The 1,931-nt window shown below is 63.0% G+C and overlaps 1 protein-coding gene across 1 annotated transcript; it reads left to right on the top strand.

The window, feature by feature from the left end:
- Positions 1-3: 3 nt before the first annotated feature.
- On the top strand, positions 4-1,894 carry UNC93B1 (unc-93 homolog B1 (C. elegans); the record flags this gene model as incomplete). The annotated part of the gene is made up of 8 exons (XM_010282484.1): positions 4-106; positions 181-342; positions 407-536; positions 622-715; positions 806-930; positions 999-1,181; positions 1,261-1,534; positions 1,776-1,894. Coding segments are annotated over 8 exons (1,190 nt in total), but the record flags the coding sequence as incomplete, so codon positions are not given.
- Between the last annotated feature and the right edge of the window lie 37 nt (positions 1,895-1,931).

The raw sequence follows: 1,931 nt of genomic DNA, 5'->3' as shown, positions 1-1,931 counted from the left end.
AGGTGAAGTACAGCAACATACAACTGGAGGACATCGACCGCAAGGTGCTGATGGGCATCAACGTCACCCCCGTCGCAGCACTGCTCTATACGCCCGTTCTCATCAGGTAACGGCGTTGCCTGCGCTCCCAGCCGGCATGCCGGCACAGATGCCCATGGTCCTCCCTCCTCGCCCTGGCAGGTTTTTCGGCACCAAGTGGGCCATGTTCCTGGCGGTGGGGATCTACGCCCTCTTCGTCTCCAGCAACTACTGGGAGCGCTACTACACGCTGGTGCCCTCCGCGGTGGCCATTGGGGTGGCCATCGTGCCCCTCTGGGCTTCCATGGGCAACTACATCACACGGTAGGTAGTGGGGAGGGTGGACAAGGGGTGCCAGGGGTGCCAGCTGACTCACCATGCCACACAGGATGGCCCAGAAGCACTACGAGTACGTCAACTACAAGGAGGAGCACGTGCAGGAGCAGCAGCGGGCACCACGGGGCGCCTGCAATGTCTACATCATCATTTTCCAGACCATCTTCTACGCCTGCTTCCACGTGAGCACCAGCAGGGCACACGGCACGGGCAGGGGCCTGCACTGGGCAGCCCGGCGCTGAGCTCCCCTTGCGATATGTCTTGCAGCTGAGCTTCGTCTGCGCTCAGATGCCCACGCTCTTCTTCCTCAACAACTACCTCTACCAGCTCAACCACACACTCTTCGGGGTCAAGCACTGCGGTGAGCGTGCGGGCGCAGGACGGCACGGTGGGATGGCATGGTGGCACAGGGACGGTTGGGGCTGAGCTGTGGTGTGTGCCGCCCCGGCAGGGACCCTGAGCCACGGCACGCTGCCTGGCTTCAACAAGACGGTGCTGCAGAGCCTGCCCCGCAGTGTGAACCTCATCATTGTGGAGAGCGCCCTGATGGCGGCTGCCTTCCTCGCCATGCTGGTGGTGAGTGCCAGGGTGGGCACGGGACAGGACAGGATGCCAGCAGTGCCTCACCCATGGCCACGCGGCAGGTCCTGGTGCTCTGCGGCTCGGCATATCGGCCCACGGAGGAGATAGACCTGCGCAGCATCGGCTGGGGGAACATCTTCCAGCTGCCCTTCAAGCATATGCGGGACTACCGCCTGCGCCACCTCTTCCCCTTGTTCATCTACAGTGGCTTCGAGGTGCTCTTTGTCTGCACTGGCTTCTCCCTGGTAGGGCCTGGAGACGGGGCAGGGGGTGACAGAGCAGGGACAGCCCAGCCAGGTGACACTAAGCCTGTCCTCGCTGCAGAACTACGGTGTCTGTGCCCTGGGGCTGGAGAAGCTGGCGTACCTCCTCATGGCCTACGGCTTCTCTGCCTCGGCCTGCTCCAGCCTGGCCCTCTGCATGCTGCGCCTGCGGCGGCAGATCCCACTGCTTGCCGGAGCCCTCATTCACGCTGCCCTGCTGGTGACTCTCTTCTGCTGGGCACCTGAGCCCCGGCACCTGGTCCAGGCACCCCTGCTCTATGCCATAGCCGTGCTCTGGGGCACGGGGAGCGCCCTCAACAAGACCAGCATTAGTAGTGAGTACCAGGAAGGTCCCCGACAGCCTCTCTTGTCTGCTGGCAGAGCCAGGTTGCCCCCAGCTCCCCGACACATCCTCTCCTCGTGTCCCCTGGCACTGCAATCTGGTGGTCCCCAACTCCTTGGACACCCAGATGAGGAGTAGGACAGACCCACTGTGGCTGGGTCCTGCTGACAATGTCCCGAGATGGGACACTGGCACAGAAGGGGGCTGCTGAAAGCTGGTCTCCTCCGGCGCAGTCCTCCTGGGCATGCTGTACGAAGACAAGGAGCGCCAAGATTTTGTCTTCACCATCTACCACTGGTGGCAGGCCCTGGCAATCTTCACCGTCTACCTGTGGTCAGGGCTGCCCATGAAGGTAAGCGTGGCCAGTGGGCAGCCATCCCCACAGTGTC

This window comes from Phaethon lepturus, unplaced genomic scaffold, assembly GCF_000687285.1.
Source record: "Phaethon lepturus isolate BGI_N335 unplaced genomic scaffold, ASM68728v1 scaffold28312, whole genome shotgun sequence".
NCBI lineage: Eukaryota > Metazoa > Chordata > Aves > Phaethontiformes > Phaethontidae > Phaethon > Phaethon lepturus.
This window is presented reverse-complemented; position numbering and strand designations above follow the sequence as displayed.